At 40.1% G+C, this 23,876-nt stretch overlaps 1 protein-coding gene across 1 annotated transcript; it reads left to right on the top strand.

Moving 5' to 3' along the window:
• The first annotated feature begins 867 nt into the window (after window positions 1–867).
• CCND1 (cyclin D1) lies at window positions 868–23,389 on the top strand. The gene is made up of 5 exons (XM_048484361.1): window positions 868–1,346; window positions 2,876–3,091; window positions 3,956–4,115; window positions 9,855–10,003; window positions 20,078–23,389. Exons 1-5 carry the CDS (start codon window positions 1,149–1,151, stop codon window positions 20,231–20,233), a joined length of 879 nt encoding a protein of 292 aa, XP_048340318.1. The 5' UTR covers window positions 868–1,148; the 3' UTR covers window positions 20,234–23,389.
• The last annotated feature ends 487 nt before the right edge of the window (window positions 23,390–23,876 follow it).

A 23,876-nucleotide genomic window follows, 5' to 3' on the forward strand; every position in this document is an offset into this window, starting at 1 on the left:
TCAAAGCGAGTCTACCTCGATTTCCGTTGTGCAATCTGAATGGTCATATGCGCGCCCTTTCCTTCTTCCTTCGAGGTTTGGAGGAAATGGTGGCCACCATTTTATTCAGCCACTCTTGGCCTATGAAACTGGCTCCGTCTTTAGGGTGAACAACTGACACCTCGATCCTTAACCTATTAACGTGGGGCAGCCCATTGGGGTGTGGGGTTGACTTCCCAGCGAAAGCAATCCAAAGGGAAGATTGCAGTCTCTTGTGCCGCCTGTGTTTTGTAGACGAGCTCCCTCGAATCTGCCCCTTAGCATCGTTGGGTGCCTTGCCTATGCCTAGCATCAGGCCGCCTGCTTCAGTTTAAAATAAAATGAACACGTGTGATGCATGTTAGTTTATTTCCCCGTTACAAAGCCTTACGATAAAGTCTGCGTCCAACGATTGTTAACTTTTGTCCCAGAGTTAAAAGTTCTTCCCTCCCCTCTCCTCCTCCCCACCTTCCATCTAGAAACGGGTAAGGCGTTTTTGCAAAACTATGGAAATGCAGCTGATTTCCTAGATAGGTGGCTACTGCTGGCGTTGGCTTGGAAGCGTGGAAGTAGTGGTGCCCCTTGCCTTCTGCAATGAACCCGAAAGGGGCTCCCAACCCCACCGGCCAGAAGTGTCTGTGTGTGGCCTACTCTCATTCATCCGTCGGCTCCGAAGCCCTCTCCATTTTTTTTAATTGTCTGATCCAGTGGAAAGACAATTTGGGCTTCCCCCACCACCTCGCTCCTTCCCCCCAAAAAGAAAGCAACCCCCGGTCTTCATTTGCATTTGCATTAGAAGCTCGGCTTCTGTCTAAGAGAAGCAAAGGGGAAGGACTTGGAGCCTATGGGATGGCTTAGGGCTCTGCCCCCTGCTTTTGGCTTCTCTCCCTCTTTCGCATTCTCTCTGGGCGCTTTGATCTCTGCTTAACAACAGTAACGTCACGGGGACCCATACAGGAGAGTTTTGTTGGAAGTTAGAAAGTTTTGCAGCCTCCAGAGGGCTGTAGCAGCAGTAGCAGCAAGCAGCATCTGAGGGACTCCGGGAAGGGGGACGAGCCAGAGCCTGACTCAGTCCTCTGAACAGAGCTGCCTGCAGGAGAAGAAGAGGGAAGGAGGCGGCGGTGGCAGACATGGAACATCAGCTGCTCTGCTGTGAAGTGGAGACCATCAGGAGAGCCTACCTAGACGCCAACCTGCTCAATGACAGGGTCTTGCAGACTATGCTGAAAGCGGAGGAGACTTGCTCGCCCTCGGTCTCCTACTTCAAATGCGTGCAGAAGGAGATCTTACCGTATATGAGGAAAATAGTGGCCACTTGGATGTTGGAGGTTGGTAAACGTGCTTTGCAAAAGTTTGGGATTGTAGGAATCGAATCAGACCCGTGTCGTCCCCCACTCCCGTTTCCTGCACCCTAAAACATTGCTGAAGATATACCTCTCTACCCCCCCCCCCCACTCACGCACACACACCTCCTTCCGCTGCCTTACCTCTTTGCTGTAGATTTTTGCTAAGCCAAAGAATACATCGCCCTCTGTCATACATGGGGGGGGCGGGGTTGCTCTTATTCCATATAGAATGCAATCGGGCAAAAATAAGGGGTGGAAGGAGTTTTGTAAGTCTCCAACCGCGGCCCCCCTTTCCTGGTGCTTCTGGGGGGAATCCTAAGGTGGGATCACTAGTTTTCCCGGAGCCCAGAACGCGCCTTCCAGGTTCTTGGACTGCCTCTCAAGCTTGCCATGCATTGGACTGGGATTTTATTTTAAATTAATATCCATGGACACGTATGCAAGTGCTCCCCGTGCCAGTATTATGCGCCATCTTTGTTCTTTTATTGCAAAGGCCAAGTGTATATTAATAATTAGAGGGAGAAGCCCGCAGGAGGGAAGCGGGGGGCTCGTTGGGCACCAAGCAGAAGGTCTGGGCTCTGGGTCAGAAGTCTCGGGAGGACCAACTGCCTGCAACTTTTCTTTGTTCATACCAGGGAGAGTCCCGGGGCTTCCTTCCCCCTGGAAGAAGACATGCTTCTGCTGCTGCTGAAACTTGTCGGCAAGGTCGCCCGGCAAAAACCGGCGTGGCTTTCGCTTCCCCCCCACCTAGACCGGCTTCAGGGGGGTCCCAGCAGGACGAGAGGGGCCTGGGCTACATTTTCAGCCTTTTTCCGAAGCCCCCCGTCCCTGCCGCCTATTTTTAATTAATTTTTGAAAGTCCCCCTTGTTGCCCGGGTCCTGGAAAATGCCGCACGTTGCTCCTCTAGGGGCTGAGGGAAGGGGGCTGGGGAGCCCTGGAGTTTTACTTCGGGATGCCCCTCTTGGGTGTCCTCCGTGTTTCTTCACCAGGGGGATCAGTAAAGGATTCCCGGGGGGTTGTTTTCAGGCTATTTTAGGGCCGCTGGTGATTTTTTAAATATTTTTAAATATTTTTTGAAAAGATGACGTCTGGGGAAAAAACTCGCGATTGCCTCTCCGGACGCCACCTTTGTGTCTCGACTCTCGACCAAAGACGGGGATCGGCAGCACCCAAGCAAATTGGAGCCCGTAGGGGATAACTAGGCCATAATCCCTCCCAACATTTTGACCCCCATTTTCCTATCTGGGGTGGTTGACGATGGCTCTCAGAGACCAGACAGTGAATTTTCTGCTAAATGCGGACCACGTTCTTTACTCCACATTTTCTTGCGACTTTCTCTTTCAGTTTTTCAAAGTTGGATTTCTTCGACTTTTTAATAATGGAGCACATAGAATTTCATTTGTCTTCGTTGTCTCTTAGCAGCCGAAAACTTGGGGTTGGTTGGGGGCGAAAATGCAGGTATTAAAATATTGATCACTGATTTCAACTTTCTCCTCTTCAACTGCTGCAGGTTTGTGAGGAGCAGAAATGCGAAGAGGAGGTTTTTCCTTTGGCTATGAATTATTTGGACAGATATCTCTCGTTTGAACCCCTCAAGAAAAGTCGTTTGCAACTTCTTGGAGCTACCTGTATGTTTGTGGCTTCAAAAATGAAGGAGACTATTCCTCTAACTGCAGAAAAGTTGTGCATTTACACTGACAACTCCATTAGACCCAACGAATTACTGGTAATTGTATATTCATATAATCAGAACAACAAAACAATAAACTATGCAGGAAAAACGATCAATAATTTCCTCCAGAGCTTCCCCTCAAAAATAACTGCATGAATTTGTTATAAACAGATTCCTGACTTACCCATGCAACTTCTAAATATTCTTACTAGTAACAACCAATAAATGTTATATGGCTGAATGGTTTAAAGATCAGCCTAATGTTCAGCACTTTTGGGTGCGAAACATGTAATGTTGGCAGCAATCCTATGCCCTTTGCAGTAATCCTATGGAACTCACTGGGATTTATTTTCACATATATATGTCCAGAATGAGACTGTTAAATTGCAATCCTAGACATATTTACTTTGATTGAAAAAGTGCCCATGGCTTGTGAATAAAACTTTCCTTAACTTGATAAGGGAAATCAGTCCACACTGTGCAGAAATTAATTGAATCAAAATTCCCTAATAAGATAAATTCTCAAAAAAATAACAAGATGGAGGTGGAAAAGTGGGTGGCTGGCGCCCTCTTGTGTGTGCCGCTCAAACAACAGGCTTGGCTAATAGAACACTGGTTCAGAGCAGCTGGATGATGGTGGCCCTGGCAAAGGGGGAGGGAAGAGAATTATGTAAAATTTTCATGCAGAGAGGCATTTTATCCGCCTGCTTCTGTTCTTCTCTGGTGGCATTAAAGCTGTTGCGATGCTTGGCAAGGGTATGGTTTCAGATGGTGTGCCTTGCCACTGCATATGAAAGACCAAAAGTAAAGTCTCCTTAAGACATTGTGGTAGTATAACAATATGTTTCCATCTGTTTATGAAGGGAACTTTATAATTATGTGTGCCCCCCCCCCCTTTCCTGGTCTTTTTCCCTGCAGCAAATGGAACTGCTTCTGGTGAATAAGCTGAAATGGAATCTGGCGGCAATGACCCCTCATGATTTTATTGAACATTTTCTAGCTAAAATGCCTGTGGCAGAGGACAGCAAGCAGATCATCCGTAAACACGCCCAGACTTTTGTGGCTCTATGCGCTACAGGTATGAGCCTCACACTCTCCAAAGGCGTGCTCTCTGTTTGTGTACCACCAGCAATCATACCCTCTTCCCTTACCCACAGCCCAGAATCCCATAGATTTAAATCAGGCTCCAAATTTCAGCATAGTTAATGCCTGTGCATAGCACTGTCTCGTTGGCAGAACATGGATTATTGGGCCAAAGGTGAGTTTTCTAGAATGATGCATTTCCTGTAACAGTTTCAAAGGAAAATCAATTCTTTGTGGAAATAGACTGTCTTTGGATCTCAGCCATGCTACATCCGAAAGAGGAGTTAGGTCTTGGAAACCAAACCAGGAGTTGCTGCATTGTAAGCTTGAATGCTTTTAAAAGTTGGGATTTGTTTTGGTTCCTGGGATGAAAGATTTCTGTTTGCTTTTCCTGGAACATTTAAAGTTGTGTGTGTCCTGTCGCCCCTCCTCAGTGAGCTGCTTGCTGAGGGTTGTCTGGCCAAGAGTTGAGTCTCTGCTGTCCACACCCAGCTGACCACGTGCTGTGCTGATTCCATGTGTACATGCGGCCTCAGAGGAGCCAGAGACTGACTATGCTCCAGAATTTCACAGAGGCCTGGTTTTGGGTTTCAGGCATAATCTGTGCGCATGTGCATGCCTGTGCAGACTCATTCTGGAACGCCACATGCTTTCCCTTGCTGCTGTTTCATTTCCTTAATTGCCAAACCCTTCCCCCAGTCTTCACAAACAACAAGCAGGAGTGTGGGATTAGTAATGTAACATTGCATTCCTGATGTCCAGGTAGAACAGTTACTGCCTTTTTTTAAAAAAATGAGAAGCAAATAGATAACTTTAAAGGTAGAGTAGGATTTTTTTTAAGAAAGGGATTTATTCCAGTGAGGCAAGAAAGACACAGAATGGTGAAAGAACAAGGGACTAACAGCAGTCTCAGCATATGTTCTTTTGAACAAAAGTCTGTAGTGTATGCTGCTGCAAAAAGTACCACATAAAAGAATTGGGAATATTGATTTTGTGAGATGTGATGTGTCTGAGGGAACTGTCCCGAATGAGAAAGGCGTAACCAAGCTTAAATAATAAGCACTGAAAAGCCAGTTCTCTGTTTGATACCTGAAATAACTCAGCTGAGTTAGTGATGCCTTGCCTGAGATGAATTTGGTCAGAAAAATCCCAAACACTTTTTCCTTAGCGTTATACTGTACTAGCAGGCCTGGTTTAGTAATGTTGCCGTGGAATCGCCAAAGAAAGATATATAAATACTGGCCATTTTCAGGCTTGCTTTTGATCCGAAGTAAGACAGTGGAATGGCAAGTTCTGGACTGGGCAGGGGGATGATATTACTTGCCAAGCTCTTAAAATCATTAGCACGTTTCGCAAATACTTTTAAACCTACTAACAAAAGTCAGTTTCAGTGAATCAATGGGTTTACAGCTGAGAAGCAAACCCTTGCTGGGGGACAGCCAGGATTGTAGCCACTTGTTAGACTAATAGCCCTTTTTGTTTCTTTCTTCTTACCATCCAACCTCCTCTTTGGGGTATGGGGATGTTTAACCTGGATTGTGGCGCTGGCAGGAACCGTTCCAAAGTGATGAAAACAAGAATAGTTCAAAGGTTGGAGGCTTGCAAAGAGCCAAGTACTTTGATCCGCTGTCAGTGTTATGTGTCTTTTTAGAAGGCACATCCAGAGGCCTATCTTAAACATTGTTCTAAATCCCATATGTAGAATTTGAAAATGAATTGGTGAATACAAACACGGGCTTAAAGGAAATGTGGAAGTCAACAAAGGAGCCAGCAACCCTAGTGAAATCAGTGGGAATGTTGTCTTAAGTAAACCGTGTTTAATAGGGTGAATTTGTCCCTAAGAGCCACCATTTGTCTTGAGGAAGTAGTTGATTTAGGTCTTCCCAGAAAGAAATAATCAAGTAAAGAAATAAGTTCTGCAGTGGCCAGATTTGATTTGGCTATTTTTCAGTTGTGCTGTTCTGATCTGAATGACAAACACATTTTATCAAAACCAAATGTCTGAAGAAGTTTGATTCAAGGCCTGTTAACCCAAAAGGCCCCTTGGCCTATTAAAAATAGAGTATGTGAAGCCCTATCTGGGTTGTACAAGAAATAAGAAGAGACCACGTGAAGACAGTAAAATAGCAATTTATATTGTAGGGTGTCTGAAATAAAACAGGAAAAATGCTTGAAGGTTTCTGTGTGCCACTTTGTTCTAGATACAAAGACGATCACTTGCAGAGGTGGTACTAAAAGCAGTTTCTTTTATACTCCTGCTTCCATTGTCTGGCTTCAACAAAATGGGTTTGCTTTGTCATTTGTCATTTATTTGTTTTGAATATGTTTCCCCCAATGCACCCCTTTAGGTAGTGGGAAGAAAACTTAGAAAGAGTTGTTTAGTTGAATAAATAAGGGCTCTGGCATGGCAAAGAGGAAATGGCGCTTCATTGATCCAGGCTGAGATCAGCACTAAAGAGCAGTACCGGCTCAACACAAGCAAAACGATAGGAACAAATATAGGGAGATTCTGAATTCATAATGGGCCTCTAGTTGTCTAAACATCCTCGGTCCCTTTGGGAGGATTACTAGCAGTCTTTAATGTGATTTCACTGGAGCAAAGCCCTTCCTTTGAAACAAGTTTGCCACAATCCTTCTATTCTCTGAGCCTTTCCAAAATTGGAAGTCTCAAGGTATGTGACCAGTTGGAACCTGTTGCATCTTGCAGTTAGTGATTTATGTTCAGAGTTTTGATTTGCCTCAATGAAAAGATTTTCATTCATAGCCCCCAGCTCTCCAGATGGATGGAATTGCTGCTCCATTTAAAAAGGAAAAGGGGTGACTTGCCTTGTTAGGAATTTTTTTTAAGCGCTACAGCGCCTAGATGCCTGCTTTGTCCTCCCTTCAGGGTGGTTGGCATTCTTCCCTCTCCTCTTCCCCCCCCCCCCTTAACAACACTGAAGTTGTTTATTCTTTTTGGATGAAGTCTCAGATAGGCTACTGGGGATGTGTGCTTCAATTGAGGGGCCCCCTTCCCTATTGTCACTGTGTCAGGTCTAATTCATCTCACCGAAGCCCCCTTGTTCCTGAGCGCTCAATAGCGCAAGATGAGGCGATGGAGGCTGACAATAATGCCACACTCTTCACTTGGGGGCATCCAATTACAGCCAAGAGGGGCCCCCTGATTAATATGCTGAAATTAGTGGTCTCTGCCTCAAATAATTCCTTGTTGTATTGCAACAAAAAGTCTGTCGATGCTGCTTGTCTGGAGTGGTTATGGGGACAGACACAAGCTGGTCATTTAAACTCCATTATCACTTTTCCACCTAGGAAAGAAAGAGGGTGTGACTGGGAATTCATGTTCCTGTTTATATTACCACTTTAAAAGGAAATACTTTCTGGATTTCCCAAACTTGTTATTTGAATGAGCTCCGAATACTAGAATAAGTTTTCTATAAATGGGCACCTGCAGAACACCAAATTGGGGTTAAACTGAACAATCAAAACATTTGAAAAGCAGAATATGTTTCTTTTCCAGTCTCTTTTGAAGAGTTAACAGTTGTAATTGTTTGATGAGTTTTATACGACTAAGACATCAATGTTGGGAATATACATGCTTTAGGTAAATGTGAAAATATAAATTGGTAGAAAATTTGGGTTTTGGACGTGGCAAAAATTTCCCAATTTAAAAGTGCATGGAATTGTAAATTAAAATAGGGTACATATGCTGTCTTTAACAGAGAAATAAAAGGATTGTAGTATTACCCAAAGACCTATTTGTTGGTAACGTACTTGTGCTTTTTGGGTTTTGTGTCCAAAACTGTTCAGTAGTGACCTGTTGGAATGCAAATAAAGGTTGGTGTTGACGATTCCAGGGAATGGATTTCTTCCATTAAGGGAGAAGTTGTATTAGTATCAGGCTGCTGGGATTGTTTCCTAAACTGCTATACAGATGTTGGCATTTTCTGCTTTCACCTTTACTGGTAGATATGGAACCATGTTCCCTGTCCTTTAATTCCTGGTTGTAGTCAAATGCATGAGATGAATGAGCAGGAAAGAAGTCTAAAGTCCAGAAATACAAATTATTACTTTTTAAAAGGGGGAATAACATTCTCAGTTGCACTCATGGGCCAGGCGATCCTTAGAGGCAAGACCTACAGCAATGCAGTCTGGAAGTGGGCCCAGGCCCTTGTCAGCATGGTGTCACATCAGAATGTAACTGCTTGTCTGCCAGGTCCTGAGACCCCCTTCACTTAGCTGTGCCACATTTACTTAAATCCCTGTTGCCAAGACAGAGATTAGTCAGTGACAAGAGAAAAGGTTGAAGCAGAACATTTGCAAAGTGGAAGTGAGAACCTGATCCCTTGTATATTTACCATTTCCTTCATCAGGAGTGCAGGATTTTGAGCCAGAGAATTTTTATTCATAAATTAACCCCAAGTGGTTGGATCCAAGGATTCCTTATTGCTAAGTGAATAGTCTTCTTTGGATGGAAAAAAGTTTTCCACTAGAGAAAGATTTCTTATTTAGCAGAAGGAAATCCTTAAATCCAGCCTGTTGTGTTCAGAGAGGCTTGATTTCTTGGGTTGCGATCCTGTTCCCATACAAAGAGTCCCACGGCTCTTCTTTCCAAGCAATTGTAATAAAATAGTTTTGTTAGATGCTCCTTTGCATGAGGTTCATTGATGAAACATCAACTTGTCAAGGATACAAAATTAGAGAATTACCTCAATATACAGGGTTGGATCCCAACCTTGTTTCCTAGCAGTGGACTAGAGGAGAGCTAATTTTTCCAGTTCTTCCCTCCACTTTAGGCCACAACGTTAAGCCTAGATAGTTTCAGAACTGTAGAAGATTTCAAGGGAATTCTTCTACTTCAAGGACAGAACTCCAACCACTGTGTCATACATAACCCTGTAGTCTGCTCACCTCCCTGTCTCATGATATTGTCTCTATCCCATTTATGGTGATGGTTTGCCTGTGAAGCTGAGTTTCGACACTGTAGCTCCACTGACTTTCATTTCAAGGGTCAATTGAAAGTGCTTTTTAAAATGGCCTAGATATCTCAAAGTTCTGAGGAGGCCTTTGTTCAAGTCTTTTGCCTTCCCAGGCGTAGTGGGTTGCTGCCAGATCAGAGGACCTTTTCTTATGGTGATACCAGGTGAACCTGCACCTTCTCTGGCAAAGTCCATCCTGTTTTTTGATGTTCTCAATACCGTTGCTAATACTTTTATTCGGTGCTGCTGTATTTTTCCTGTTTGTAATTGCTGCTGCTAGTTCATGTATGTGTGCTTGATTTTATTAACTTTTAATTATTTTATTTTTCTTAGTACTCTGCATGTTTTTGCTAAAAGGGTGGAGCGAAAATTTTCTAAATAAATACACTGATGAACACAACATTTGAGGAAACTGCATTCATATGCAGCCTTTTAACCACAGTCTCTAATACTTGATTTCAGTGAGAATTAGCTGGAATACCTTTTTCATAACGATAATGTATCCAAGACTGAAGTCAGAGTCCTTGCAAGGAAATGCATGGCCTTCTCAACTTTTCTGTTAAAAGGAGAATAGGCCGTTTTCACAGGCACAGCAGCACATACTTATGTTGTCTTCATCTGCATCTTGTCATGCATCCACCCCTTTAATACCATTCTTAAAAAAAAAAATGGACAAGTTTCTTTTATGTGTATGCCCCAAAAATGGAATGATGTATACATAAACAGGCTTGCCTTTGTTTCTTTTTGTTTTCCAACAGATGTTAAATTTATTTCAAATCCACCTTCCATGATTGCTGCGGGTAGTGTGGTCGCAGCTGTGCAAGGCCTTCACCTTGGAAACACTAACACTTTCCTCTCGTATCAATGTCTCACACATTTCCTATCAAAAGTTATCAAATGTGATCCGGTAAGTGATTCTGCTGATCTGAAACTAAAGTTTTGGGTTGTGTCTGTGCATGGGCGCCATCAATGGCTTTTGGTGACTCTGTAGCAAGAGATGTTCAGGGGTGGGTTTCCATTGCCTACCTCTGCATGGGCTGAGAGAGTTCTGAGAGAACTGTGACTCGCCCAAGTTCACCCAGTAGGCTTCATATGGAGGAGTGGGGAGTTGAGCCCAGTTCTCCAGATGAGAGTCAGCTGCAGTTAACCACTCTGGCTCTCTCATGTTGGCTGTGAAGGTACAGCGACATCATACCATGTGCCATCACATTGTTCTGACATCAGTTCTGTTTGGGTGAAAGTCAATTTGTTTTCAGTATGTTTTTGTCATGTTCTCTAGCAGTTAACGTGTGCATTAATAACCTGGGTAAAATTGCATGGGCTGAATATCCTACTATTTCTTGTTCTAACATTCCAAATGAAACCCTGTGGGTTCTATCCAGCAATTCACAAATGGAAAAAGAAATCCACCTGGCATAGATGGGCTTGCAAAAGGGATTGCGCAAGATCTTTTGCAAGGTCTTTCTTTCCCATCCTAGTTTGCTCATGTTAGCATCATAGTCACGCAAGATTTTGTGCAACCATCTCTTCCTTCTCCCATACTGTTTCTCAGGGAATCATGTTGAGAATGAAGAAGCTGCTGCGTTCACTCCCTAAACCCCTGGGATTAGTTGAACAAGGTCTCGCACAAGTAGAAATACAAACAGGGATATGATAAATTCGACTTAGTTCAAGTGGCCATGGCAGTCTTTTTCTTGTGTTTTTTCTTGTGCAGGTGCATTGAATCCAGCCGCAAGGAAGGAAGGAAGAATCTTAATAAATCAGTTTATATAGACAGTTGTTGAGACTGTATTAATTTGTTCCATAGAACAGAATTCTTTTGAAATAAAGAGGAGTGCAGTAGTATTTATAGTACAGGCTTATACCATGATACACCATTTTGACCGTTTGAACCCCCTTAAGAATAGTTTTTCATAGTTTATGGCCATTTGCCATAATAGAGAGTCCCAAGAGTGGTCGAAACAAAGGTAAAGATCCATTAGGACAGCTTATTGCAGTTATTTTTACTTAATTGCAATAAATTGCCCAAGGGGAACCTTACCTTTGTTTTGACCATTCTTGGGGCTCTTTGTTATGCTAAATAGTGTGAAAAACTATTCTTAAGGGGGTTCACATGATCAGAACAGTATATCTTGTGGTAGGCCTATACTGTAGATAGTACAGAATTCCTGTTTGGTTTTTAAAACATATTTGTCCCATTGTTTGAAAAGGTAGATGGTCCTTCTAGGACTCCCCAGACCCTCCCCCCTTCTCTGTTTTTAAAAGTCCTGCAGCTTCCTAGAGATGCTCATCAGTAACTGGTGAGCAATAAACCTTTCATGAATGAATGGGCAGGAAGGGAGCCTACAAGGAAGACCTAAAGTCAATGATCCATATGCCCTAATGGGGTGTGAAGTTGGGGCAGAGTTTCGCTTTGTGTTGGAACAATGTAGAAGACCAATAAATAGATGTTTGAAAAAAGGTTCTTGTGAGGTCTCCCAGTGCCAACAGTGAGTCAAATAAAGTCAACCCTGTGGTTTGTAACCAAATCTTTGAGGCAGGGCTAAATTTTATATGTCCATAAATATGCAAAATATAAGAAATTTGTAGAAAAATAATATTTAGGTTCCTACACATAATGGGAATGCATAGCGAATGAAACATTACAGTGGTTTCATTGCTAATACTTATTTCACTGCTGCATTCTGTTGTTTTTGCCTTTGACAGTGTTGTTGTGTAATTTAATAAATTTAGGGCAGGTTTATCAAGTCTTTTCCAGGGATCAGATGCACTCATAGGGCAAGCCACACATACCATGAACTCTGGGCTGGCCCACTACTTCTGTGCATAGCAGGGCTAGTCTAAGACAAGTATTTACCAAAATTGGCTAAAGTCGCTGTCACATCACATCCTACATGATTCCTTCTGAATTGGCAGTGGGGTGTAGATGTGTCAAACTGAGAATAAGAAAATGCTCTGGAGAAACACTTTCTTGCTCACTGAGTAGAAATGCATTGCGCTGAAAGCAGTGTGTCTTGCTTTTGTGTTATGTGTTCAGTGTCTGCCTAACATCCAGACTCTTCCTCATTCATTTTTGGGCAGTCTTTACACATCTCCCAAATGAGCCCCCATTACCTTGAATGGAAGGTATACAGTGGTAATTCTCAGAGGGTGTGGAATTTAAAAAACAGCTATCAGGCATTGTCAAATTTCTGGCGTAATCCTGTGACAGGGTCTCATTGGTATAACTTCAGAGTATGCGGGAATGCCCCATGTAGACAGCAGCCTCAGTTTACTGCTGAAGGCATTGCATACACAAACACAGTGATGCTATATCTGTTCCAGCATTAAATTTGGAAATATGCTGACCTCTGTATGCATGATACAGGTTATTCACCATGTAATTGGCCTCAGCCCAGAGCAAGACATTTGGTACTTAACACCAGCAGATAAATTTGCTATCTTGTGCTGATAGCGGACATCTGATTTAAAAGAAAATAATGCTTAATTATTTCTGATACATAACATTGAGACTTGGATTCCTTCCCATTACAGACCTCTAAACCATATAGAACAATGTGCCCTTTAGTGATCAATGTCAAAATGCTTTTTCAAAGGGCAGGAGTTTTACAGTTGAAAGTGTAAAGGTGGATCCAAAGGTGCCTTTCAATATGTGGAAGGCATCTTCTCTTTAGAAAGAATTGTTTTACACCTTGTGCCAGAAAAGTGAAACTGAATCTGAGGATTTCCTTGTACCAGAAGTACTGCTGTAGAATTGTGACATGGCATGAACTTGTCTGCTGGTACCTGTGAGCAGGCTTATGCATAATGTTAGCTATTTATGTAATAATCATGGGGTTTTGTTTGTTCATTTGGGAGTGGTTGGTAGAGCAGAGAGCATCCAGAGAATCTATCTCAGTTTGTATTAGGAGATACGCACACTCAGTTTTATCCCTCCATGGCATTGGAGCTTATGGGGGGAAAGTTTTGAAGCAACACAGGATTCTGATTTTTGAGAGAAGTCTTAGGACATACTTAGTACTTTACTGCCTTGTTTTGTGGATGGGCACATTCACTTTGCAGGATCAAGATTGATGAGAAGATTTTTTTAAAATAAGGAAGTTAGGCTTCCATCTTCCAGAGATTTTCATGGACCAAGAACCACACACTCCCCCCCCCCTCCGGCCTCTCTTTCTGTAGCCCTGGTGGAAAGGGAATTCTTGAACAAAATAGTTGGAGGCTTGCAGCAGATCTTCAAAAATCCCTCCCCAGTTCCATCTCTGTGGGATACAAGCCTAAGTATCCCAAATATAAACAGAAACTTGAGTATCTTTAAAAACTGTAACCCTTATAGAAAGCTTACCAAATAACATCAATCAGTCACATATTTATTCCACCTGTCAAGCATCTCAGGGTAGCGTACATGGTTCCCCCTATGTTAACTGGGTTGCAACTAGTATTGTTTTCTTTTGTTATGAACATGTCTTTTGTTTTTGCCTTGTGTTTTATGTAAGGCCAAGTACTGAGTTTTTATAATTCAAAATACATTGTTTTTAGCCGTCTGTTTTATAATGGCAAACTACCTCTTTTCATTTCATGCCCATAGAAGTTGTAGCCATTAATTGGTTGCGACCCTAAATGCCTACATGGCAGCTTAACTCAGAATTCACAGGCATTATCATTTTATTAACATTTTTGAATATACTTACAATTCTTGGCAGAATGATTGACCCACAGGATTTGAGTTTTTGTAATTTAAATTTTACCTTAAATCATCAGAAACTAAAAGCTAAAATTAATATCACCCAATTGACATTTCATTATGGCTCAAGTTTATGTTGGTAAGAGTTCAATTTCTCATGCTTTTTTTGAACAGTGGTAATGAGAAATCTGATAACCACAGCTAGAACTCTTGGGCTGTTTTCCATAGGTCTGTTCCTGATCCCATCATCCAAAACAACTGAATTTTGCTTGACATTCATTTCTAGACCAAAACATTGCTACATTTGATTATATTTCCATGTTATCCTTTAATACCACTGGAATATGTTTCTTAGGCATCTTCATGCATGGAACATTTTGGGTTGGAACCTACTAACTGACCACAAAGGTGTTTGAATTTCATAATATACAAACCCTTTTCTGTAGTCGGCAGTAAAAATCAAAGGACTCCTAAGCTTGCTGTGTCTTTGATGTTTTCTTTGGCATCAGAACCAACAGAATTTAAACTTAATCATTAAGTCTTACTTTGAATAAACTATTCAATTGTATTTGTAAAACTGACACACTAATTTCCCATTTGCTTCTCACATTTGTGTCTCATATAACAAAGTATATGTTTGTTCAACCTCTGCATAGTGGGGAAGCAGGATTGTGACCGCTCACACTGAATTCATGTGTAGGCCTTTGAGCTCACCGTACAGCCACATTTCTAATATGATGTTTGCATAGTCTTGTACATAAAGACCAGTTATTGTTAGCTTAAATGAAATACACAAAACTATCACATGGACTAAATCTGTACACCAGACTTTATACTAATATGTCAAATCCAGTGTTCCATGGACATTCAGTGAACTTGGAATCAGGATGAGGGTAGGGCATTGTACAATTTCCCCTCTGCTCCTGGAGAAAAAGATGGACTTGGCTCCTAGTCCTTTTTCAAAGACTGGGACCTTGTAGAACTTCTTCACCTTCAGTGATCTAAGATCTAGGACGCTAGTGAGAATACATGCTGGGAACCAATGGCTAATCCATATGATTTGACTGAGTCACAGCAAGGAGGTACCAGTTACTTCCCATATAAAAGTGAACCTTAATTCTGTTTTCCAGAGGTCACTCTGCACAGACAATAATAGCCAGTGACCGTTTTCAGCTGAGTACCACAACTTCTGGCTTTGTGCAATAGTGAGCTTTTTCTGTTTCTGTGAGCCACTCTGAAAAATTTTCCACCCCTGTTCTTCTCGCTTGAAATTATTAACCAATAAGAATAGTTTTTGCTATCTCTGGCGCAAAAGTCTGTCCAATCAAGAGGCCGGGTCTTTAAAGTTATGAATTTATAGGAGCAGCCACCCATTTTCAGTCTTCATCTTGTAAGCTATGTACTAGATGATAGATCGTTCAATCAATCAATCTAAAATGTGATGTAAAAGGTAGGTGAAAAGAATTGTCACTTGTTTTGAAAACACTAGACAGGCAACACTTTGAAAAGACCAGTCTGGTACATGTAGTGTCCTAGAAAAAAGGGGGGGGAGTCCTTAAAGAAAATTAAAAATTCCTGGGTTGCTAAAGTTACGAAACATCTGATTTCATTTGAAAAATTAAATTGCAGTTGCTTTCATTAATACATCTATCATCAATGCTTATTGTAATTCACTCTATACTGAAATGCAGGTGGGGTTCACTAAAACCTATCTAGTACATTTATTGATTGGTGGTACCAGTTACTCACCCCTTTCAATTCTAATATAGTTTTACCTCATAGTATTATATATATAAATAATTTATATAATCTTGTCAAAGAAACAGGATCCATAAATAAGATTTGTGGTAGAAACCATTAATTTAATTTTGGTGATTTCCACTCATTCCAAGTGCCCAGCACACCGTTAAAGTTCTCCTATCCTGAATGTACTGTACATCGCAGAGGGCAGAGAGAGTGCTGCAATTTCTACTTTGTCAGTCGTTCTCACTGTTCAGACTGTTCAACCCTACCCTTCCATAGTATATACATCTGTAATTCTTGTAGTCTGAGAGTAGGAAAAAATTGAAATTAAAAGTAGAAAACAAATTCAGTAGTTTCAAAAAAGAGTATGTATTATTTGGTCAGAAACACTGCCCATTACAATAGGAAGGGATACTAGCGTATCTGGATACAAAGTTAAACTTTATAACATTGAAAATATTGATCCCTTAAATGTATTATCTTTAAACGCCTTATCACTTATTAATTGTTGCAAAAATTATTTGAATACTGGAAAATTTTGTATAGGTCTACACTGTGTACATGAATTACCAATATCTAATGCTGTAGATTGTGTGTGACTAATGTGCCATCTAGTTGCAGCTGACTTACAGTGACCCCTGGTGGGCTTTTCAAGGCAAACAATTAAACAGGAGGTTTTGCCATTTCCTTGCTCTGTAGGGTCAGGGTCTTCCATGGACCCTGCTTAGCTTCCAAGATCAAGGTGTACTGTATAATTCCACGTGGATTGTCTGATATGTTCATACTACACATTTTTAATACAACTAATTTCAGTCATTCTACAAAGGAAAAAATATTTTTTCTGTGGTCCCCAAAAGTCTTTTTATATTATATATAAAGAGTGAGGAAAAACCTTGTCTCAACAAGCATTTCATCCATTCGAAAAGAAGTTTTTGATGGGCTGTTTCTCTCAATGTTCCTCCAATTTCCCAGTATTTCCATTGGAAAAATTGGGGGGAAAGGACCTTGCAATAACAGGTATGGCACACAGGCTAAAATTAGGAGAGGGTTGGGAAGAGACTGCAGAAGAAAGACTGGATGTATGGAATAGTTCATTATTTTCAGAGGAATTCAGGATCTGGTCCCAGTCTTAAGGTTCAAGAACGTTTTCTTCACTGCTTTGAATCCAAAGAGACAAGGCAGGATACAAATGTCATAAGTAAATATATGTATATTATCATTGCACTTGATTACAGTTTTAATTCAAACTGCAAAAGGTTCAGTGATGTACATCATCTCCAGTTTTATCGGTGTTACAATCAAGTGTGAGGCAAGTTAAGCTAAGAAACAGTGACTCTTTGTAAGCCATATTGCTGAGTGGAGATTTGAACTTGATGCTTCCCAGGTTAAGTCTGATTCTTAAACCGTTATATCATACTGGTAGAATATACAGACCTTGTCTATTTAATTTTATAGGAGAAGCTAGCTCAGCTGCATACTTTACTGACTCTCAGTGGGAGATTGTCAGTAATAAAGTTTCACAGATATGGAGCCAGGATTTAAAATACTTTGAGGCAAATATGAATTGATTTCTTTCAATGAGGAACTCTTGAATTTATTGCACAATTATGGCTGAATTTACCTCAAAAAGTTCCTGTAAATGTTTATGGAAGCCTAGTTCTTGTGTTCGTTTCTTAGGTGAATCGTTTCTGGAATTTAAATAAGAATGTGTGAGGTCAGAGACACCATATTAATGTCTCTGCTGAGAAAGGCCTATGGTATGTAGGCAGCCTACAGCATAATGACTTTAGGATATAGTGTGTTTCTCTTTGCTATTTAAAATACTGTGTCTCTGTCAAGAGGAAATATTACACTAGAGTTTAAACCAGTAGAGGTCAAAGGTTATTTGTTTTCAGTGAGCTGTAACTGATGGTCTGATCTGCTTAGAGGTAGGATTAACCTCCCTCTCTCTCAGAAGAAACTTGCTGAGAATTGTTTGCTTGAGTTTTTAATCTTATTTTACCCCCAATGCCATGTGGTAGACATGATTCTTGTGGTAGCAGAATCAGTGAAAAGCTGGTAGATCACACAAGAAGCTTCTGAATGAAGGCAGAATTGAAACAGGAAAATAAAGAAAACAGCAGGCAGGTCACCATCTCAAGAAAACAACATTCATTCTCAGTCATGCACATCCTAACACTTTTGATGGCAATTTATCATGGAAGACTGGGTTCACCGCAAGGGCTAGCACATGTCATAGGTTAAATCAGAAAGGCAATCCCAAAAGGAAACTTCAAAGTTCTTAATGCACTGAGTTAAACATGTTGAGAAAAGCTTTACGTTGTTTGTGAGAAAGGCTGGAGTAAACATTGAGCCAGAAAAAGTTTCAGCAGACTACTGTGAGATTGTTTGTTTTCTCAATTTATTGTGGCTGATCCCTGTTTCTGCAGTGGCTGCACTCTTGGCACTGAAGAAGGTGTCACACTGATTCACAAGAATACATCTTTCCATTTCTAATTCCTGTAACATTACAATTGGTACAACTGTTGTTACCAGGACAATTTTTTAAAAATAACCATGCTAGGCTGCTGCCAAAAAAAAGGGGAACAGCACCTTATGTATTTGGAACGGTTATGCCACAGTATATTTGTCAGAGGGGACATAAGACTTGTTCTTGCTTTTCCTCTTTCCCTCTCAGTTCTTTGAATATTCTAATTTATGCTGTAAAGTAACAAGGCCATTTCCACAGCTCTTTGATATGCTAGATTGCATCTTTAAGATTAGAAATGGCAGCCATATTTTCAGAGTGCGATTATGGTTGGGTTAGAAGTGTAGAGATAGTTAGAAATTAAATAAAAACTTGTACTGTGTATGTATGTCCTGTCATGTCACAACCAACTTACGGTGACTCTAGCAAGGGGCTTCCAAGGCAAGTGAGAAGCAGAGGTGATTTGTCATTGGTTTCCTGTGCAGAGTCTTCCTTGGTGATCTCCCTTCTGCGTACTGACCCTGCTTAGCTTCTGAGATCTGATGCAGTTGGACTATACCATGCCTCCTTCCCTCCCTTGTTTACATACTTTCACCTGAAAAATCTATCTCTTTAAGTAAATTCTCCAGTAGCCATTGGATTAGAGTCAGAGAATTGAAACCAATTCAGCATTTCCTTGGATGGAAGGACTCTGTCAGATAGAACAGCTAGCTAGTAGCACCTTAAGAGACCAACAAGATTTTCTGGGTTATGGGCTTTTGAGAGTCAAAGCTCCCTTCTTCCTGCCATGGAGGATGACTTGCTTGCCTCCCCTTGCCAGGATCTCCAGGAACAGCATTTTAATGGACAATTTGAGCTGCAGTGGAAGAGGAAGGCAAGAAAGTTATGGCCCGTGGGTAGAAATTCTTCTGCCAGAAATATGCTGGATCTAAGCCAAAAGACAGTTCTAGCATATATCTTTAGCATGAGTAATGACTCAGAATTTGTTATTCCAGGACAATGTTACCTGATTTAGCCTTTATCTGACATGGATTATTTAACTTGAATCCTACTGTTAGATGTTTGGCTTCTTAAATAAACTTCGTTATTGTTGGGTTAAGACCTAGATTTTAAGAGATGTTCATGGAAGTTTTATCACATAGTTGAAAAACTAAATATCGTGAAGGCATGACAACAGTGGTTATGAAACTGCCACTTGTTCTAACTACCTGAAAAGTGAATTGTCTGATGAGCCACAAAACATTGACCTTTTGGCTAGGTGTGGTTAGGATATATCTGTTTTTTGTATTTTCTGCTTTTCTTAAGTGTTGTACAGACATGAACCTTCATGAACTTAGTCAAATTGACTGTTGCTGAGTTGCAAACTGTTGCGTGAAACCTTGTGGTCACATCGTGAATACATCTATGGTACTTAAGGCTTCTGCATTAAGAAGATGTATGATCTAAACATGGGAACACCAGTGTCAGTATCTACTTGCTCACTGGCTTTTCTTTTGAGACTAATAGTATAGGAGCTTCCCAAGTTATATGTGCAAATGAGTTATAGTTCATTATAGAGCGCTTGTTCTGCCTATAGAAGTTCCCAAGATAGTTTAATCCCTTCATCTCCTTTATTTAAGGTCACATTGTGCTTCAGTTGGATACCAATTTGGTCAATTTCTAGAAAATAACCAGTCACAAGAAAATATCCATGGTTGCTTAACTGAGATGGATTCACAACAGTGAGCTCAGTGGCAGGGGTTGCAAAACCTATATTGCTGACAGACACATGGACACATCTTGATGCATAACATATGACAATTCTGATGCCCTGAAGTTTCTCTAAAGTTTGAATGAAACAACTTACACTGAATTGGGGAAATCAGTGAGGATCACTGACTTGGGATAGTTGTGTTACTGCTTTTTGAAGGTTGTTCATGTAATATATGGTGTGAACGTGTGAGCAGGGAGAAGAGCAGGATTGTGTCCACTGCCCTAACTCCCAGTTTGCACAGCCTTACTATCTACTGCAGTGATTCGTGAACAGTTCTTGTTGATAAGGTATTTATAATATTCCTAAAGGATTTCCCCCTTCTCTTTAACTTTCTTAGGATTGTTTACGAGCCTGCCAGGAACAGATTGAATCCCTCCTTGAATCTAGTCTACGCCAGGCACAGCAGCACAACGTATCTTCAGAAACAAAGACTGTTGAAGATGAAGCAGACCTCTCCTGCACACCCACTGATGTTAGAGATGTGAATATTTAAGAGGACTTCAGCAATTGGAACATCAACAAACAAAGAAAGGGCATCTGAGAAGGAGTTGGAATCAGGATCTTGTTCCCCCAAAACCCTTTTCTCCAGGACTTTTTATACCAGAAGGGAAAATGTTATTCACTATTTTCTCCATTATTCCTTCCTTCCTTTTGTGACTTTTAACAGACAACCCCAACGCCCCCCGCCCCCCAACTGTCTTAAAAAGAAAACCATAGTATTTGCATGATCTCTAGGGGTTTGAGCTACAAAAATAGAAGATTTTATTCAATAATAATCAACTAGGGTTTTTTTATATTAAAGTGTTTTTGTCTGTATGTTGTAAAAATAGGCATTAACACATGTGCGCACACACAATGTCTCCAGGGGAGGTATTAGATTTGATTGTTGCATATTAAAAAAGCCAACCATTTTTAAAGTAGAAGAGGGTGTTTTTTAGATAGATTACGTATGGTTTTTTGGGGTTTTTTTCCTTTAAAAAGCATAGCTTTAATGCAGTTCTAGGCTTTTCTGTATCTTGCTTGCTTATGCATTTAGTCACTTTATAATTCATCTGTAAATGTTATTTTATTCCCTTAGGTTTTATCCTCTTCACCTTATAAATGGTTAATGTAACCTTTACGTTAGTATATGTTAGCATACCGCATAATTATATGTTAATCTCTGTGCCTGTGGATTACCTGTGCATAAGACTTCTAGGGCTCCAGCTTACCATAGCCAGGGACAAACCGAACATCCCGTTCCAGTAATAAAGAGAAATCACAATAGTGACATAATATATTTTTGTAAGCTTCCTATTTTTGTAGTTACCTGTGTAAAAAATGAAATGCTGGTTTTTACCCAAAAGATACGCAGCCTAATTATGTTCAGGTTGAATCCACAGTTTATCCTTTTATTATTGTTTAAAACCATTCCATTTCAAAGCACTTTCAGTTCATTAGGTATAGGAAATACTTTCGTTTTATTGTGTGGGAATTTTTTTAAAATGGAATGGTTTGGAAATTATATATATAAATATAAATATATATATATAAAGTGCTTGTGTGCAAACTTGGAATTGCAAAGCAAGTGCATTTAACTATGGTGTTGAGGAAAGGTGGGTTTTTTTCTGAAGGTTGTGTTCCAATGAGAAAATACACATTCACAAAATTGCCAGGATATCTTCCTAACCTTTTCAATAGAAAAGATACTTAGAAATCTTTTGGTGCCAACTCAGTTTTTTAAATATAAATTTAGGGGCCTGAGAGGTTTACCTATAAGACACATATTTTGAGAATTGTCTCTAGATGTTGTACAACTGAAGGCTTTTAAACACTAAAATATATAATTTATAGTTAAGGCTAAAAAGAATATTTATTGCAGAGGATGTTCGGAAGGCCAGTATAATTTGTACAATAAATCATCCCCTTGAGTCTAAAAAAAAAATCTGCCCTTGATGTTGCAATTTTAACACATCTGACCCAAATAAGGACATTTCAAGATACATTGGCCCAGATATTTCCAAAATAACGCTATCCATAAGAAAGCCCCATAGTTAAAAGTGTAGAATTGGTGTACTTGAAAAAAGTTCTTAATCCAGTGTATTTCCTCCCTTTTTTAATTTAGCTACAAATAGAAAATTTGCACATCTTGGCTATGTATCTTTTATTATTATTGTAGAAAGTAGCTGAAGGGACATGGACATAGCTGTTGAAGTTAATGCTTGAGGAGAATGTGATGGCAAAATGTATGTGAGAAATTGCCGCTAAGGTGTTGATTGTAAACAAAAAAAAATGTTTTTAAAAGGAAAAAAAAAGGAGCGGATGCTCCCCTTTTTATGAGCTGCTATGGATAAATTCCCAGCATGAATTGAAAAAAAATTAACATTGCTTTTCTGTACCTTTGTCATTGTGTTTTGCTGCTATTTTGTGGTCATTTTTTGTTTATACAATGTCATATACTGCCATGTTATAGGTTTTAAATTTTCTCATAGAAAATTATATTATTGACATCATTTTTTTGGGTAGATTTTTTTATGTGATCAGTTTTACTTAATGTGATTACTGCTCTATTCCAAAAAAGGCTCCTGTTCCACAATACCTCATTCTTCAGTTAACCGTGTTTAGATCAGGTTTTAATGTTCGTTCATAATGCCTCATAGTTCTGCTGCAAGTTGAAATGCATTGGACATTATTCTGAATGGGTCTCGTGATTTGCAACTTAGTTTGTTCTGATGTTAAGATGGCAGACATTTCAGAAGACTGAATAATGTCAGGTTCTTTTTTTACACATTTTTATAAAGTGGATTCTTTTTTCTGATCTGGGGTTTATTATCATAGTAGTTTTAAGCTGTGTTATTAGCCACATTTGATATATGAAAGGTGCATTATAACTCTTGTATGCCCTCGATGGTTTCCAGCAGTTGGGAATCATCATGTGGTATGATAGGTTATCTTCTGGAATTTAAGTATTTTGTGTGTTTAATCTGTTATGATATATTAGGGTTTTTGTTGATGTTAATTATAGCATAATGCTAATTTAAAACAAACAAACCTGTAAATCTCATAAGTAAGCCAGCTAACAGAGTTGTATGGTGAAGAATAATCTAGTTGCCTGTATGCTGCTAAACCAAAACAAAATTAGAACTTCATTTTGAGGGCAAATGCAGTTAAGATCCCACCTAAGCTTATTCAGATAGAAAACAGCCTTTGTAATGCTACTAGTAGTCGCAGGACCCAGGAGGACTTGGATACATTTTGTCCAAATTTCAGGAACATTTCTTACTGCTTACCTCATAGACACGTCTGTTTGTGGCATCTCTGTGTCTCTGAACCAAACAAGATTATTAAGTTAGTGGTTGTTGGTTATATTATGTGTTTCGCTGAAAGTGGCAGCATGTACTGCAAAGTTTCTTTAAAGTATTGTATGTACTAAAAGGCCAAATGCTGATAAGCGGGTTCATGTGCCAACAGAGATGCTTTATTTGTCACATTGTTAAACGATCGATAGAAAGCAAAGCAATTCAGATTTGTACCTTTTTTTATATTGTACTTATTGGCATCACTGGTCTGAAATGCACATTTTCACCAACAGACCTGTAACAGATAAGTTTCCAGCAAAAAGAAAAAAAGAACCTCCCCTAAATTCTAGAAATAAATTTGTAAAACCCAATGCTAGTATTCTGTGTTATTTTCGTTGGATGTTACGGCTACTTATTTCTAGAAATATAAAAGTGTTGGGACTCAGTTGGGGTCAGTTCCAGAGTACACTTAAAGGGCACAACCTCATTAAAATTTAAGTAGGTGTATGTCTGATTACTGTCTGAATAGAAACACTGAATATGCTGCCTCAAGTTCTATGATGGGAGAAAGGTGAGATAAATGTACAAGTAAAACTGCATTGTTGAGGATGGCGTGTTACTCTCCCACACCAGCATTTTGCTTTGAACATTTGGGAAGGTGTAGTCCCGTAGTATTTCCACCACATGCTTATAACTTGGGCTTCTGTCTTGTTATATGTTAGCAGGCTCAGATGCAAGAAATCATTCCTTTTGCTAACTGCACGGCAATAAGGCAAAAAAAATAAAGGTAGTCTCCCTGTGCAAGCACCAGTTGATTATTGACCCATGGGGTGACATCACAACATTTATTAAGCAGAT

This window comes from Sphaerodactylus townsendi, linkage group LG02 (genome assembly GCF_021028975.2).
Source record: "Sphaerodactylus townsendi isolate TG3544 linkage group LG02, MPM_Stown_v2.3, whole genome shotgun sequence".
Classification (NCBI taxonomy): Eukaryota; Metazoa; Chordata; class Lepidosauria; order Squamata; family Sphaerodactylidae; genus Sphaerodactylus; species Sphaerodactylus townsendi.